Raw genomic sequence first — 15,760 nt, forward strand, 5'->3', positions numbered from 1 at the left:
TAGAAATGGACTAAATTATTTTATTTATTCTCCTACTGCAGAGAGGGAGCAATTGACCGTCTAGTGAACATTTATAAAAACGTCGTGCACAAAACTGGAGTAAGTGATATCACACCCACCCCTTAAATAACATCTTGTGGAAGTTTAAGAGGAAGAAAGATTATTACTGTTTTACTTTACAATTTCCAGGGGTACCTTACAGAAAATGGCTACGTCAACTTGCAAAGAGTGCAGATGATCATGTTAGCTGTTGGAGAAGTTGAAGATAGCATTTTTAAGAAGCGAAAAGATGATGAGGTAAAAAAATCTTCCAATATCTTCAATAATAACTTAATAACAAATGAAAACAGAGGGTGTGGTTTAATATTGTTTTTGGTATAACGGGCTCAAGTTAAAGGAAGCCAGATTCCAGCTGGACATCAGGAAAAACTTCCTGACTGTTAGAGCAGTGCGACAATGGAATCAGTTACCTAGGGAGGTTGTGGGCTCTCCCACACTAGAGGCCTTCAAGAGGCAGCTGGACAACCATCTGCCAGGGATGTTTTAGGGTGGATTCCTGCATTGAGCAGGGGGTTGGACTCGATGGCCTTGTAGGCCCCTTCCAACTCTGCTATTCTATGATTCTGTTTGTTACTCCAGTGTGCAATAAATAAAATGCATTTTAAATCGGAGTCCTTAGAAGTGGTTTGCCTCTATAAGCTGCCAATGAATGTGCATTGTGTTTGACTTTGTGTTTGTTCTTTATTTGTGTTGCTGCTGGTTTAATGTTTTTAAGTGAATTGTGAATTGTTCTGTTTTTTGGCAGAAGAAAATGTTCATGTAGCAATGTTGATATTTTTTATTTATTTATTTATTTATTTATTACATTTTTATACCGCCCAATAGCCGAAGCTCTCTGGGCGGTTCACAAAAATTGCTATTTTTTCCTTTTGGGGGGTGGGGGGATGCTGTATCAGGATAGCAAACCAGGACCTTTATTTATCAAGTAAAGGTACTGTTTTGCAACCCCTGTGTAGGGATTAGCACCAACAAAAATCAAAGTGTGCAAATCTTTGAGTTGACCAGAACACATCTTTAGGATCAATGTTAAGCCAAAAAAAATACAAGGTGTTGAAAGCTTGTACACTACTTTGTGGTGGTGGTGGTGGTGATGGTGATACAGTGTGTGTGTGTTTGTGTTTGTGTATGTTTAAGCTTCTCTTAGGACTGTGTTCTGGGAAAGAACCCAGAAATGTATAAATAAATGCTATTGAACATTATTGTTTGTGTATCATTTTAATAGGATTCCATTTAATTCAGAACAGCACTATTCTTTGAGCATTAAGTGGGTAGTTCTGCAAAATGTGTTATGGCAAATATGAGTGAAGTCTGTTTTGGCATTTTATTTTCTCAGTACAGGCCAGTAAATGTTTCTGTTCATATTTTCCATATATTTTATATGGCACACTGTTTTTCTAATATCTCCGTTCTTTATGGTAGGAAAATTTCAAAAGAAGACAGAAGGAAAAAAAGAAAAGAATGAAGGTAAATATAAAGCTTCCTGTTCTATTTTACTTGCAGCAACATCCCGATTTAAGACAAGTATGGTGTGTGGGCTAGAGACAGGCCTAATGTAAATTATGTAAGCTGCCTTGGGGATTCTTCTGGATCAAAAGGAAGGATAGAAATAAAATAAAAATGTTGTAACTGTTTTTCTAGACTGGGATGCAAAGAGCTGCTGCAGTTACTCTGGTACTTGCTTAGTGGGATTTCTCTGTCTCCCTCCTGCCCAGAGCATATGAGTTTTGGAAGCCTCTGAGCTTGAAGGCGTCTGTCTAATGGGCAGCAGTCTCACAGGGCTGCACCCTTAATATCATTAATAATAATCCCATTTTTTCATTATTTTAATTTAGATTATTCACAGCCACTTATATTAATGAATTGTTTCATAGCAGTTCTAGGTGGGGTTGGGGGTAGTAGAGCTCTCTAGCAGTTCGATTCAGTGCCTCCCCCCTTCATCGGTTACAGTGGAAGGTTAAATACCTACAGTAGCAGCATGCTGGTCTGGATATGGAGCATAATCTGGGGCCATGTCAGGGAAGCAAGGAGGATTTGGATCCAGCAGATCCAAGGCCATGCCTGACATCCTCTGCCCAGAATTCCCCAATTCATCCTCTACCACTAGTCAGAAGTTCGGAACACTGCCAGTGATTCTGCTGTGCCTGTGGAGATTTCTGTAGGTCACCATGGACCTCTGACAGGGCCGTCGCCCCATCCTGCATTCACTCAGACAGCCAAGCGTTCAAGATTCTTCTGTTAATAGGTCAGATGAAATATGCTAGTGTAAATACTGTATGTACTTTCAACAAACAGTACAATCTTACACGTGTTTGTTTGGAAATTAGTCCCACTTACTGCATGTAGGACTGAAGCCTGAACAGGGTAATTTACACATTACAGAAGTCCACTTTTTATATGGTGCTTGCTCTGGTAATTGGTGATGAACATTTCTGCTAATATATGTTTGCTCACTTTAGAGGGAACAACATTCTATGGCTGGAGGGCAGTTTACCCCACAACCTTTGGGGAGGGGAAATAGATCAAGCCATCAGCCAATCAGTAATCCAAGGCATACGGCCTTTGAAATGAGAATGCAGGACAGACAAAATACAGTAAGTAATTGTTCTAAACTTTGTTACTAGAGTAGAAAAAGTAATAAATGTGCAGGTTTGTGGACTTGTTTTGGCTTACTAACGGCTCAATTTTGTTCCTGCAAGTCTGTCACTTTAGGTACAACTTGACTGAAGTTCTTTTAAACAGCTACTTAAGTTTTAAGTGGTCACATGACTGAGCAGTTGACTGTCTACTTACAGTTCACCAGTTTTCACAACTGAGATCCCCAGGGAACCAAATATGAGCACCATGATTTTGGTTTCTGTTTTTCAGTTTTCCTTTGTGAATATGTGTGGTTTTAAAGTGCCAAAAACATAATTTATTTTCGTTCTTATCCCATCCTTCCTCAGGGAACCCGAAGTGGTGTATATGGTCTTCTCTTCCTTGCCCAACTCTAATTTTATCCTTACTTCCTTAGCCCGAAGAGTTGAACTCTGGAATCAGCTTGGCTTCGCATGTTCCCACCCCTGATCTCTCCATGGGGAAAAGTAATTGATTAAGTTAATGAGGGAGGGGGTGGAGATCGAAACACTCTTCACCATTTCACCTGAGGGTTCAGTCCCCAGGGTCAGAAGTAATGAAATTCAATTTTTACAACTATCTGAAGCAAAATCAGCTGTGGTATGGGGAAGGCTTTTATTTTTGAATTTGTTGTGTATTGTGTCTGTCTTGAACTTGCCACCCTGACTAGATTTCTTATTTTTGAGTATGTTCAAGAAAAATGTGCAGTACAATATTGTCAGTTTCAAATAGCTACTGCAGAACCTATGATGAACTCTGTCTGGAAAAGACTCACTTCTCAAAGGACTTTTTTTAATTCCCAGGGCTTCCTCCCCATTTTCTAAATCTGTCATGAGTGGGGTCTGATAAAGGGTTGTTTTTGTTTTGGGTTAGGGTTAGGGTTTCGGTTTCTCTTCCCTCCGAGATGTTTCTGGTAGGGCTATGCAAGCCTCTGGATTCGAATTTGGAAATCTTAATCCTGGTGGCCATTTTAGGATGGATCCACCATTTTAAAGCATAGCCCAAGGGACCCCAGTATGTCAGAAAGATCCTACAACTCTCAGGATGCACTCCCTGGGAGGGAGGGAGGGAGGGAGGGAGGGAGGGAGGGAGGATCCTACTGGAGGCCCTTGACGGGATGTCCTCGCTGCTGCTGACATTGCCCAGCTGCGCAGTGATTGCTGGCGGCCCACATACTTCCAGGGACGTGCACATCCCTGGATGGGGTGTGGTGATTGCGGGCCACCCATGTGCTTCCAGGGATGTGCACACCTCTGGATGGGGTGCACATGGTGATTGCCATTCAGCTGGGCAATGGCAACGGCGAGGACATGATTGCAGGGAGTGCATCCTGGGAGTTGTAGGATCTTTCCGACATATTGGAGCCCCTTTAAAATGGTAGATCTGTCCTAAAATGGCCACCGGGATTCAGATTTCCATTCTGAATCCTGAGGCTCTCACAGCCCTAGTTTCTGGCAGCTTAAATGTATGAGTAAGAAGCGAGAGACGGGCTCTGGTGCTACTGAAACAGTTAAAATTCTTTAATAATTCTTGTTTGTATATAAAATGCTTAACGTTTCGGATTTGATCATCCTTCCTCAGGAGCTACAATAAATGAGATTTGTACAGTTAAAAGAATTAGAATTAAAAATACAAACAGACATGGAGAACAACACCCTTAGCTTAAATGTATGCATTTTGTTGGCAAGTTAAGTTGTACGTCTTTACCAGGCCTTGGAAGTGGATGAAGGATATGAGATCATGTTATTTCCCCCCTGAAATTAAATTAGTGTTTTGAATTACAGTGTGCATTCAGTCTTTGATGGTGGCTTTAACTTGTTTTATGTTGTTTTATTAATATGTATGTACCCTTCAGACCATAAGATGAAGGGTGTGCTACTCATTTAACTAATAAATAAAAGTCATTTTATTATAGCAGTTGGAGGGTTGGAACTTTCTTTGTTTTTTTGCTTTCTTGAAAATAAAACTTTATTACTTAGAAAATATTTTCACCTTTAGTATGTTTGTGAAAATCAGTATTTATTAGTAAAAAGTCATGTTAATTGGTAGACTATATAGCATGTGTTTCTTCCATTAGAATTGTGGATGATTTAGAAAGTAGACTTTGCAAAGCCCAAAATAGTATGCCATAATATATAGGTCATCAAGAAAAAGTTGTTTTCAAATAATGATCTCTGAAATTATGTCTATATTTGACAATTTTGAATAATGCAGCTTAACCACTTTGGGGCTACACGTTAACCCAGGTTTTGCCTCTGTGATTGACCACGTTACTCTGTGATGTGTGAACCTGTTCACCATGGGTTAAATATAGGTTAAACGTCCCTCAGTTAGCCTAAGAACTAATTGTAAATTAACAATTAGTTTAACCCACAATAAACCCATTGTGTCTGGGTTTGTACATCATGGAATAACCTCTGATCAGAGGTTGCAAATTGAAAATGGCAGCAACATGCATTGGGCATGCACTGAGGCAAATCTGGGTTAATTAACCCACGATTTTGCCACCATTACATGCGAACCAGGTCAGTGTGTGTTCCTTCTTCATGATCTCTGTATCACACACGTGGGTTCTGTACCTCTGCAGATCTACATTCGGGAACATCCTAGAGCTGAGAAAAGTTTTGGTGTGAAGTCACCCCAGTGCACATGTGCACGTCAAACTTTATGCTTTTCATAGGTCCACAACATCAATATGTACTGAATAAGATGGTAACATATAAAGCAATGCTTAGATATATTTATTTTGGCAGGGGGTAGGATTTCTAGCAAGATATCTTCCCCCTTTGCTTGAACATCAGAACCCTTACCGTAACACAACCTGCTTTTAAAAGTCCCCTTCAGTTTCAAAAGTGCTTTATTACATGACTTGAAAGGCTAGTTAGTGTTTGAGAAACACTAACCCAAAGCTAGTTTGCACATAGTTGTTTTTTTAAAAAAAATCCCAGCCTCGGTCGGTACCTAAGTAAAATAGATGGATATGTTTCTCAGTTTTTTATGACAAATCCATTAATTTTAATTGTATAAGTGTAATGAGACCTTTCCCCTAACTCTCTGTACAACAACTACATCCCTAGACTCCTTCAGCTTCTCCTAATACCAGCTTCACATCTGATGGTACGCCATCCCCAACAGGAGGAATTAAACGAAAAGCAGAGGACAGTGACAGTGAACCTGAGCCTGAAGATAATATCAGGTGACATGTTTGGTACTTTGTTAGCACATTGTCAAAAGGGATGTCGCCTCATTAATACTATTTACCCCATATCTGCAGTACTTTCTAATGCTTTTCCATGATCTTTTTATCCACCAATAATTAATGTGGAGGGTTGGGATACTCAGTAAATTCCAGTGAGATATGTAGGCTATAGCTGTTAAATTTAAGTGCCTCCATTAGTATGCATGCAGGTTTTCGTCCTGAAAGCTGCTACTCCCTTTGAGACTCAGCACCAGATTGGCTAGAGGTTCAATATTCAGCTCAGCTTCTGTGAGCAGAATGTCGTTGTTCTACAACATAAATGAAACTGTTTAACTCTTAAAGCTCTGTAACCAAATCCCTTTACTTCAGCTCATTTTGGTGAGGGCCCTTTGGTTACTGGTGAGGAATGTGCTTTGCATGACAAGTTCCCTGTCTCAATTCCCAGCATCTCTAGTGGAAAGACCTACGGTTGTTGCCAATCAGGGGAGACAATATTGGGCTAAGTTGACTAGTGGTCTGACTGTACATAAATTCACTTCATAAGTTCATATATGTTGTTGTTTAAAATGGATACTGTTTTATACTGTTGTTTTTATATTTTTGTTGGTTTAAAATTTTTGTATACTTTTAATTTTTAACTTTCTGTTTTTAACTTTCTGTAAACTGCCCAGAGAGCTTTGGCTATGGGGCGGTATATAAATTTAATAAATAATAAATAATGTAAATAATGAATAATAATATATTCTTTCTTGCACTATAAATATGTTTGGCATAATGGCTTGGATCCAAATTGGCATGAGGTTTTTTCTGTTCATTCCAGGGTGCTTTTCTGCTCCCCATGTCCAGCAGCTGCCCCCCTGAACATTCGTTCCCATAGATTGCAGGATGCGTCAGACTAGCTTTCTCCATGGAGTGGGGGGAGCTGTAATTTGTTGGAGGAACATGGGGAAGGGGGGGGGTTGGTCCAAGCCAGGGTGTATTTTGTTATACATACAATAAAGAAATACAATATCAGTGCCACATGCAAAACTTGGCCTTTCACTGCTTCTTCCAGAAAGCGTACCATTGCACTACATCAGTGATTCCCAAAGGGCGGTGGGATTGCATAGGGGGGCGTTAAGAGGCAAAGGGGCGGCAGGGGGGTGCTCGAGGTGGTATTTTCCGAGAAGCGCCTCTCCAGAAGGTCTTAAGCCTATGCGGCAGAGTCTTGCTATTTACTGTTTTACTCTGTACAGCACCATGTACATTGATGGTGCTATATAAATAAATAAATAAATAAATAAATAATAATAATAATAATAATAATAATAACCCGGGTATATTTTTATGGGAGTAGGTAGTTTGGTCCCAAGCCATATAGGGGAAGAATCCACACGTGTATTCATACCGTTTAAGAAGAGTCCTTTTAACGGTGAATTGAAATGTTTCAAAAGTACCAAAATGCTAATGAAGAGACATACCCTGCTTGGTGTGCCCCGCCACGCCGTCTGCAAAACAGAGGCGCTCGCTCTCTTTTCCCTCCCTCCCTTGGCAAGCCTGTGGCAGGTGCTTCCCATTTAAAGGGGCTACGCGCAGGGGGCACTGGGCATGAGTTTGTGGAACAAAGGGGGCGGTTACCTGAAAAAGTTTGGGAACCACTGCACTACATACAATAAATCTGTGAGCTCATCTACACCAAGCAGGGTATTCCACTCTGAAAGTGGTGTGGAAGCAGTATATACTGTAAAAGGCAGGAGCCACACTACTGCTTTATGGTGATATTGAATTGCACAGACAACTGTTGGGGCCCATGACACATACCATATACCACTTTCATACCATTTTCATGGCGTTATATCCTGCTTGGTGTAGATGTGTCCTGGGCCCCAACAGTTGTCAGTGCACTTCAGTACCACTATAAAGCAGTAGTGCAGATCCTGCAGTGCACTTCAATACCGTTATAAAGCAGTGGGGCGGCTCCTGCCTTTTATATACTGCTTTCATAGTGGAATATCCTGCTTGGTGTAGATGAGCCCTGTGAGTTAGCTTAGGCTGGGAGATAATGAGTCCCCCCCTCTCTCATACATACACACACACACAAGCTTCACAGCTGAGCAAGGATCCAAAAAAACACTTCAGTGCATGCCTCAGGGGAGGACCGATTTCTCTTCTGGCTGAAAGGGGAATTTGCTTCCGCATCGAATGTTGCCCTAGAAAGGTCCTCAGTCCTACCGAACCTCTAGGAGAGGCTTGTTAGATAGGGGGTAACGTGTCACAGTAGGAAGAAAAGGTCTGAAAGGTCTCTGTATATGCAGAGAACACTGTTTGAAGCTTCTTGGAGTCCAGCCAATGTCATTATCCACAACTATCATTTGCTAATAGAGATATGGGGGAAAAGATGAGAAAGGGGCTCATGCCTACTCACCATTTATTGTCTTTTGGGGTCAACAAAGGAACATTATTTTAGCTGCTGTTATTGTTAAAGTGATGTGTACAATATTTATTCTTGTATTAAAACCATTTTAAATTTGAATTGCACATTATGTAAATTCGTGCTATGCAGAAATTAATGCAAATTGAATTGTTGTATAGGTTATGGGAAGCAGGCTGGAAGCAGCGGTACTACAAAAACAAATTTGATGTTGATGTCTCCGATAAAAAATTCCGCCGTAAAGTTGTACAGTCTTACGTGGAAGGGCTTTGCTGGGTTCTCAGATATTATTATCAGGTACTTATTCAGTTACTTGGAATATATTTTTACTCAAAATGAACCATTTGTTTTTCCAATAACATGTAATCCCCGTAAACAGGGCTTGCTTGCTTACCCTAGGGATTTTAGAGTGGGATAATCAGGAATGGATCAACCCCAAGTATACAATAGCCAATTGCGCCTAAAACATGGGGCCTGGCAGCTAGTACCTGGGCTGGTATAATGGGCTCTGCAAAACTGGTTTTCTTGACAGAAAGGAGTTCTTGAACAGAATATAAAAATAGATTCAGATAATGGTCAAGCCAAGGACAAATTATCCAAATTGGGGTAGAAAGATTTATTGTCTCAATATGAAAAATGGAAGGAAAAAATAATTAGGCAAGAGATGCAGGACGACAAAATTAGGCAAGAGATGTAGGAGAACAAAGCATTCGAATAATGATGATTTTATTCTTAAATTAACGGACAAAATAATTAGAAAAACTTGTAAGAACCATCTTATTTTGTCTGACAGTTTGATCTACAAATCTTTGTACTCCAAACCTCATCTTTGTGGAAGACAGGATTGTATCATTGCTAGAGAAAGAGAAACATGCAATGATTGAAACAGGTTTTCTTTCCAAGTCTGGATACCTAGTCTTAGACCTAGTTTGCTTGTAATGGCAACCTAAGAGTTGTTGGGGCTCATTGCCTTCCTCCTCCTCATTTCTGCTTTGCATCCAGTTTATCAATCAAACCTGAGTTCTGGGCTTTCATGTCACGGAGAACAACCGAGGGACAGGGTGTTACTGAATTATTTCATGCAGCAAAAGTGGGCATGTGCTTGGGAAACAGCACACTCACCCATTTCTTCACACTCCCAAACAACCCATGGTTAACAAACCATGGGTTCGTGGTTGCATGTGAACTGGGACATGGCTATTTTAGAGTGTCTTCAGCTCTTATTGAATTTAATTTGACCTTGTTTTATCAATAATCTTGTTCTTTTTAGTATTGTGTGTATTGTGTAACTTCTGAGTTGTTCTGAATACATTGTAGTAGAAGAACAAAGGCTAAGATACCAAATAAGTAAAAAGACTAAGAAACTAACTTTCTAATTTAAGCATAGGAGCCGAGCTCTGTATGTGGAGAGAGAGAGAGAGAGAGAGAGTTTTGCACAGGCATATGCTTTCTAGAAAAGTCACCTGAAAAAGATAATTGGAATTTTGAAACTGCCCAGTTTGATATTTTATACATTAATAACACATTTTAAGAAATTATGCTTTTTTCTTTTTTTCTTTTTTTTAGAAATTTAAAATGTTCTGTTCCATATCATTGACTGTGCTTTAATTGTTTATGGATAGTATGATTTGTTGATTTTCAATGACTAAGTTTCCTATGCCGCTTGTGAAGTATAGTCCAATACTACACAGGGCCCGTTCGAAAGACACCTCAAACCATGGCTTTAACCACAGTGGCTAAGACAAAAAGCCAGGCCATGTTCAGAAGACATCTTAAACCCTGGCTTTAACCACGGTGAATAAGACTTTTTGCTTTATTCACCGTGGTTAAAGCTGTGGTTTAAGGTGTCTTCTGAACACAGCTGGCTTTCTGGCTTAACCACCATAGTTAAAGCCATAGTTTAAGTTGTCTTGTGAATGGGGCCTCAGTATGTAAAGAAATGGCAAATTAGTTAATGGTAATATAAAATTATTTCGCCATTTGCAAAGGTTTGTAAACACTGTTTTATTTATTTTTTGAATTTTAATACCACTGATCCATTTCCAAGTGGTTTATAAAAATAAATAGATTTGGCTGGTACTCCATTTTAGTAATTCATCTAGATTTGTCACAGCCATGTCTTGAAGAGCTGCTATTCTGCAGCAATGACCAAATGATTTCCGGTATCCCCTAAGCTCTCTAAAGAGGTAAATGAAGAGTTATTCAATCTTTTGTGTGATTTGAATTCTTCTTATGTTTTACAAATTAGGGCTGTGCCTCCTGGAAATGGTATTATCCTTTCCATTATGCACCGTTTGCTTCAGATTTTGAAGGGATCACAGACATGCCCTCAGACTTTGAAAAGGGAACCAAACCGGTAAGATTGACTGCTCACCTTCATAATAATCCATTGTAAGTCACTAATGCTCATTACTATTAGGGCTTTATATTATTTATTGCTCTTGACTTTTTTTTTGGCAGTTCAAACCCCTTGAACAACTTATGGGAGTCTTTCCAGCAGCCAGTGGTAACTTTCTCCCAACAACTTGGCGAAAACTTATGAGTGATCCGGTAAGAAAGTGCTCCCAGTCACCAACCTTTTTATTTGTGCAAAATCTAAGTGTTTGTTTTAGTGTTCTCTTAACAGCTTCAATATCTGCCTAAAGAATATGGCGATTTTTACTGTTTTCACTGGGGGTAAGAGGCTTGGCAAACTATAGGCAGAGTATCCAAGTCGACATGAGTGCTCATGAAAATTACAGTAGCGTTAGCTGGCTTGATGGGGTTCCCCGGAAACCCATAACATCAAGCTAGCGCTGTTGGCATTGTGTTAGAGATCCCTTACACTAGTGCAGCATAATTTGCTGTAGTGTGCATATCAGCTTGGATCGTGCCCTATGTCCATACAGACCAAGGCTGTATGGACATAGGGCACGACTTCCAGGTGGAACTAGTCGATGTGAACTGTGGAACAAGAAGCGTTTGGGTGGCTTCAAATAGCCCTTCTGGCCTCCTCCAAAACTGGTCAAGCCACACCATGAAGCAGGTACCTAAAACAAGCAGTAACAACTATTACTGGCAAGAGAGGTTATGGCTGGAGAAAGAGATTCATTGAGTCACCTAATCTGCTTAAATTGTTTTAAGATTCAAGAAACTTCCACCTCCTACAAATTTTAGAAGTGGCTGTTGCGTTAGAATTTGAACACTGTGAGCTAAGTACTGTTCATTTCAATATGCTCTTAATAATGGGTTTGAGAGGAAGAAAGTAAGTAGCTTCATCTAGTGCTGCACAAATTTCTGAATCATAATTAATAATATTTTATTAAAAACAGGAATCAAGTATAATTGACTTCTACCCTGAAGATTTTGCTATTGATTTGAATGGGAAGAAATTTGCTTGGCAAGGTAAAATATTTATGGTCACGAAATTAATATTTGTTCAGTAGAACTTTGGACTCATTTGAATGAAACAGGAAGGAGTTTATTCTATTACCACGCTTACTAACATTTGCCAAAGTGATTTCTGTGGTGTTGGGTTTTTTAAATTGAAAAAAAACAACAACCCAAGAACAAACAAATGATCTAGGGATAACTCTGGCAAATAGTAATTTCAGCTGTGATTCAAGTCTTTGTGATCCATTATTGACTAAAATGCAGTTCATTATCTGTGTAGCATAACTTTTGTCTTTGGGTATTTAATCGTTTTGCCACTTTGAATAACTTTTATACTAGAAAGAGCAGGATAAAAATACTGTAGGTTCCAGCCTGCATGTGAGCAGATGTCTGCTCACACAATGGGACTTCTCCTTCCTCTTAACCCTTGTGCACTCCCCCGCCCCTTGCAAATGTGCTCTAGGGCAGCGGTCCCCAACCTTTTTGGCACCAGGGACCGGTTTCATGGAAGACAATTTTTCCATGGACCGGGGAGGGGGGAGTTTGAGGGGATGGTTTTGGGAAGCCCCCCCCCCCACTCCAGCGTCCTGGCTTTGCTTCGGCTGGGCAGGTGAGATGGCGCCCCGCGCCCAGGTACGCTGGGGGTGGGGGGGGGAGGTGAAAGCAGCTCACCTGCGCAGCCCGGTTCCTAACAGGCCACGGACCAGTAGCAGTCTGTGGCCCAGGGGTTGGGGAACCCTGCTCTAGGGAGTTCCCCAACACTCTGAATCTGATTTGTGTGGAAGGAGAATCAGTTTCACCAAAATAAAAAATAGGATCTTACATTTTTCAGTCATTGTATTATGACTACGAGATGTCCTATAACTGTGATGATAGGACTTCAGTGTTTTCTAATGGTTAAAATTGAACTAACAACTTTTCTTCAGTTCATTACATTGTGTATTTTCATTCACCTTAACACAAATCATGGGTGCAGTAAACCAAAGTTAAGAAACTTTAAAATCTCACTGATATAATTTGCGTGAGTGCATTTACTGGAAACGTTTTACCTTGCCTCTGTTGTTTGAGATGGCTTACAAACAATATTAGGCATGTATTATCTTTGCCAGCGTTGTGCCTAATGTTCTATTTAGCTTCACATGGCTGCAATTATAAGACATATATACTTTCAAGGAGAAATAGCTAGAGCGCTTGCACTGAAACTCAGAAATAATATTGTGATCCTATCATGAAATAAGATTACTTAAAAATAGTTGTTGGCTTCTAGATCAAGAATGAATTCTGCTGGTGTATAGCTTATATCAGTGTACAGTACCTCAGGAAAAGCCTAGTTATACAGATATGTGCTTCTTTAGTCATACTGAAAGAGTATCCACCTAGTAGAAAGTTGATATTCTAGTACATGTGTGGGGAAAGAATAGAGGATTTAATAACTGCAAAACTTTCTTAAAATGGCATAAATTTTATTTACAAGGCGACTTACAAAAATATTTTTTAAGACAGTCCCTGTCCACAGGCTTACAATCTGAAAAAAATGACACAAAAGGAAAGGGGATTGGGAGGGAGGGGGAGGAAGACGCAAATTACACTCCCACCTGTGAAGGAAAGTCAGTGGGCGAAAGTTAAACACTTTATTTCAGTAGAAGAGCTAAACATGTGCTTGCTTGCTTATTTATTTATTTATTTATTTAAAATATTTATATCCCATCCTATATCACTAAGATCTCAGGGCGGCGTACAGATAAAAACATACAGTATAAAACAATAAATATACACAGTTAAAAACAAATTAAACCATAATCCAAGTGAAAACAATATATAATTTAAAAGCAATAGATGCAGTTAAAACAGTTAAAACAATGTGCCAGTGAGTTTAACCATCAAAGGCTTTGTCAAAAAGCCATGTTTTTACTTGGCGTCGAAATGCAACCAATGTTGGCGCCAATCGGGCCTCCAAGGGGAGGGCATTCCACAGTCAGGGTGCCACCACAGAGAAGGCCCTCTCCCTTGTCCCATCATAACGTATATGTTGCATTGGTGGGATGCGGAGAAGTTGTTCTCCCTCCTATTGAAATAAATGGCTTAATCTTGCCAAATTCTCTCTTAAACCTCCACGGTGCTAATGAAAAGAAAATGTGGGATCTGATTACTTGTTTTCTGTAGGTGTTGCTCTGTTGCCATTTGTTGATGAACGTCGTCTGAGAGCTGCTCTTGCAGAGGTGTATCCTGACCTCACTTCTGAAGAAAGTAAGAATTACAGGATTATATAATTCTTCTGATGACTGAGGCTTTTGGCCATAGTACTTTTATGCAGTACCAAAAAATTCCTAATCCTAAACCCAAATATGCCTTTCTATACCATAAAACAATTTGCTTTTGTTTTGATCTCAAGAGACAGTGAGCAGAACTGTTACCAACCTGTGTGCTCAAATTTAAATATTATTCTAATTCTTGTTCTCTTATTCATCTGTAGAATGAAAATGCTTTCCCGTCATTAAACCTAATGTCTTGCATTTTAAGCTAAACATCGTTTTTGTTGCATGATTGTGTGGAAGATCTGTATAAAATACTCCACTCAAAAGCTGAGAGGGACTATTGCTTCTTCAGTCTTTGATAAGATACTTCTGTTAATTCAGCTGTAAAATGGCATTGGGTCATTTGGCATCTTCGGGTGACACTTGAACCACTTAACATTTCCTTTCAGTAGTAATTTCATGAGAGAACTTGAGCCCAGAAGTTTGCAAAATTGTACTAGCCTGAAGCTCCTGTTATGGCTCTCATGTCAAGTACTCGGGCAGTGCTAGGTAGAGTATCAGACAAAAATGAAGTAAGCCAGTCACTGATACCAAGCTGAGTAGAACAGGTGTATGCAGACCTTGAAGCACATCCAGGTTCCTTTGCTAAATGTTGTTGTTCAGAATGACTAACAGCCCAAGCTCTGGGGGTTGTATCAGTGGAGGTGGAAGATGGTTAGTTTCACTCATTTGACTCCCTTGGTAGGAGGGTGATTGTTGACATAAAAGGGCTGCAGCTCCTCTGTGATCAGGTGTCCTGGTGGCATAGTGAGCAGCAATCTGGTGGCTGAACTCCCAGGATTCCTGGCCTGAGTCCCACAATGACTGACACCTTGGAAGCAGAGCATTAAGCATATACTAAATAGATAGCTACTACATTGTGGTCAGAAATTCTATCTCTGATAAAGCAGTTTAAGATTGTTCACTTACGTTTAGCAGTAGTAAAAGATAAATTGACACTTCCCACTACATTATTGAAAAATAAACTGGACATGCATCAAAGCAGCATCTGGGTACAGTAGATGATAAACTGAGAGAGAGACAGAGAACGTTTTTGTTTGTGGTCCTGTAAGCTATAAACTATAACGAAGTATTATTTCATTTCCTTTTCTAGCCAGAAGAAATAGTCTTGGTGGTGATGTTCTCTTTATTGGAAAGCATCATCAACTTCATGACTTCATTCTTGAACAGTATAAGTCGGGTGAAAAAGAGGTATGCCAGATTTGTTCTGATGGGTACTGCATTTGTCATTAGTGTCTGTCTGGCTCAGCTTATCAGGATTTTCTTATTTTCCCGATAGCCAGTAGACATGCCCCCTGAACTGTGTCATGGTATTCAAGGAAAACTTACAATGAATGAAAATCCAGTTCTGCCAGATGAGTAAGTATAGTTTACAGTATGGTTCATTTGTGTATGAAGAATAGCCCTTGTTAAAAGTCCTCCAAACAAAAGAAAATCAGACCAAATTAATTTTTTTTTCAAGAAGCATATGTTTGCTCCCACCACAGTGCAGATCAAAAACTGCTTAATCTATACCATTGGTTTTATGTAGCAAGTAGAGGTCCATGGGGGATAGGAGGGGTCACGTCCCAGTGGGTTGTACCAGGGGCATCACCACAATGTTTGTTATTTAGGATTTAAAGAGAAGGACAAAGGTGTGGCAGAAGAAATTGGATAGGGTGGGAAATGGGAAACAGAAGAGAGACAGATACATCATGGGGCTGTTGCCATGACACAATACCCCACTCTGGGTTATTTAACTCATGGAGAGGCTGTGATATGTGTAGCCGCCATTTTGAATATGCAGTTCCC

At 39.9% G+C, this 15,760-nt stretch overlaps 1 protein-coding gene across 1 annotated transcript in view; it reads left to right on the top strand.

The window, feature by feature from the left end:
• The window catches only part of XRN2 (5'-3' exoribonuclease 2), a 64,778-nt gene that overhangs the window by 25,987 nt on the left and 23,031 nt on the right, over positions 1 to 15,760 (top strand). Inside the window, exons 12-23 of the mRNA XM_063130178.1 lie at positions 42 to 99; positions 190 to 297; positions 1,480 to 1,524; positions 2,517 to 2,651; positions 5,751 to 5,869; positions 8,444 to 8,579; positions 10,531 to 10,638; positions 10,743 to 10,832; positions 11,594 to 11,666; positions 13,818 to 13,901; positions 15,063 to 15,160; positions 15,249 to 15,328. Of these exons, the coding sequence (XP_062986248.1) occupies positions 42 to 99; positions 190 to 297; positions 1,480 to 1,524; positions 2,517 to 2,651; positions 5,751 to 5,869; positions 8,444 to 8,579; positions 10,531 to 10,638; positions 10,743 to 10,832; positions 11,594 to 11,666; positions 13,818 to 13,901; positions 15,063 to 15,160; positions 15,249 to 15,328 (1,134 nt within the window). The remainder of the gene's footprint in view (positions 1 to 41; positions 100 to 189; positions 298 to 1,479; positions 1,525 to 2,516; positions 2,652 to 5,750; positions 5,870 to 8,443; positions 8,580 to 10,530; positions 10,639 to 10,742; positions 10,833 to 11,593; positions 11,667 to 13,817; positions 13,902 to 15,062; positions 15,161 to 15,248; positions 15,329 to 15,760) is intronic.

Source organism: Elgaria multicarinata, chromosome 7, assembly GCF_023053635.1.
Source record: "Elgaria multicarinata webbii isolate HBS135686 ecotype San Diego chromosome 7, rElgMul1.1.pri, whole genome shotgun sequence".
Classification (NCBI taxonomy): Eukaryota; Metazoa; Chordata; class Lepidosauria; order Squamata; family Anguidae; genus Elgaria; species Elgaria multicarinata.